We start from the raw sequence: 1755 nt of genomic DNA, 5'->3' as shown, positions 1-1755 counted from the left end.
AATGGGACCATACAAATGCTCCTCAAGAGCTTCACTGATTACAATTAATCCACGGAGAGCTTCTGTTGCTACTCCATGTTTTGTTTGATCCCTTATCTTATCCCAGATCTTGTACCAAAAACACCCATGACTAGTTCCAGGATGATCAATATCAAAAAGTAAGTCTTGAGAAATATAGAAGAAATTTTTGAAAAACCAGTTAAAAAAATGTTCTAGATCTCCTGGAACAAATACTTTCTTGTTTTGTTGTTCAAGGATTTCTTTAACTTCTAGATACATTTCTTTCTGTGGTTCAGAGAGCTGCATTTCCCACGATTCTTCCATAGTCCAGAGAGAATATCCAAACCAAGGTGAAAAGAGAGAGATCTAGAGTGGTTTTTACTCACGAATTTTCTGTCCTTAGGGATCAGTGTCTTGCCCACATTCTCCACCATTTGCTACAGTGGGGATTACTGTAACACGCATATCAAACAAGGTAGCCTGTGGAAAAGAAATATATATATAGGCTGATTCTTGATAGACATTTCAGAGATGTTTATTTCTCCAGACGCATAGCCAGAGCTCTGCCGAGGAACTGTTACAATCACAGGACCAGAGGGTGCTTTCCCACGCAGGGGAACACAAACCGACCAATGGGGAACGAGGCTGACCAGGGGCTAGGAAACCCTGTGCCTCCCCTCAGGACCCCTCTCCCAGGACTACATGGTGGGGGGAAGGGACCCTGACAAACCAGCAACCCGTAATTATAAATCCACAGTCTACACTACCCTGTCATGCCCAAAAAAGTTCCTTTACTGTTTGGGGTTTTGGGGTCTGGCATATTGCTTCCTTGTGATCCTGTCCTAAGGTTCTTTGTCCAGCACTAACCTCATAGCCCAAGTACACAACTGTTTGTCTCACCATCTGGGCTTTCTTCTGGGATACTCAATATCGCTGTAAACCCAAAAAGTTTAAGAGGCTTACCATCCACTCCACACAAGTCTCTTGAGTTTTAGTAGCTATCAGGAGGTCATCCACATATTGTAACAGCTGTCCTTCTCCTGATGGGGTTTCCCAGGATTCCAGACATCTTGCAAGTTGCTCTCCAAATATTGTGGGGGAGTTCTTAAATCTTTGGGGTAGCACAGACCATGTGAGGTGAACTTTGTGTCCAGTTCTGGGGTTTTTCCATTCAAATGCAAAAATTTTCTGGCTGGCCTCATGGAGAGGAAGGCAAAAGAAAGCATCCTTTAAATCTAAAACAGTAAACCAAGTTAGTTCAGGTGTTAAACAGGTTAGCAAAATGTAAGGATTGGCAACCACTGGGTACAAATCTTCTGTTATTTTGTTAATAGCTCTTAAATCCTGTACTATTCGGTATGATCTATCAGGCTTTTTAACAGGTAAAATAGGAGTATTGAATTGTAGAGGGTTGAGTTTGTAACCAGGCAGAAACACCAATTTAGTGTAGTGGTTTTGGTCCAAAATACTCATTACTGTTTATCTTCTGTGAGATAAGAATTAGGAGAAAAGCAAAGCAGGCACAAAACTTGAAAGAATATATAGAAGTTTATTAACATACCTAAAAGAAGGGAAAAAAAAAATCATACCACACCTTCAGAACACTTCTCCTCCCCCCACCTTTCCCCCTTCTTCCACTGTAAAAAGACAACCCTTGAGATGTTCGGTCAGTTTACCACTTCCATAATAACCTTGTTCAGTTTATTTAGGAAGAGGAGTCTCTCTTGCTCATGCTATGGAGACATCTCCACAAGA

The 1755-nt window shown here is 41.4% G+C and overlaps 1 protein-coding gene across 1 annotated transcript in view; it reads right to left on the bottom strand.

Annotated features, from left to right (window-relative positions):
• Positions 1-1755, bottom strand: part of LOC108448894 (endogenous retrovirus group K member 18 Pol protein-like) — an 11652-nt gene that overhangs the window by 8790 nt on the left and 1107 nt on the right. The window contains exon 2 of the mRNA XM_017743297.1: positions 964-1405. Coding sequence (XP_017598786.1) covers positions 964-1405 — 442 coding nt within the window. The remainder of the gene's footprint in view (positions 1-963; positions 1406-1755) is intronic.

This window comes from Corvus brachyrhynchos, unplaced genomic scaffold, assembly GCF_000691975.1.
Source record: "Corvus brachyrhynchos isolate BGI_N302 unplaced genomic scaffold, ASM69197v1 scaffold719, whole genome shotgun sequence".
NCBI lineage: Eukaryota > Metazoa > Chordata > Aves > Passeriformes > Corvidae > Corvus > Corvus brachyrhynchos.
This window is presented reverse-complemented; position numbering and strand designations above follow the sequence as displayed.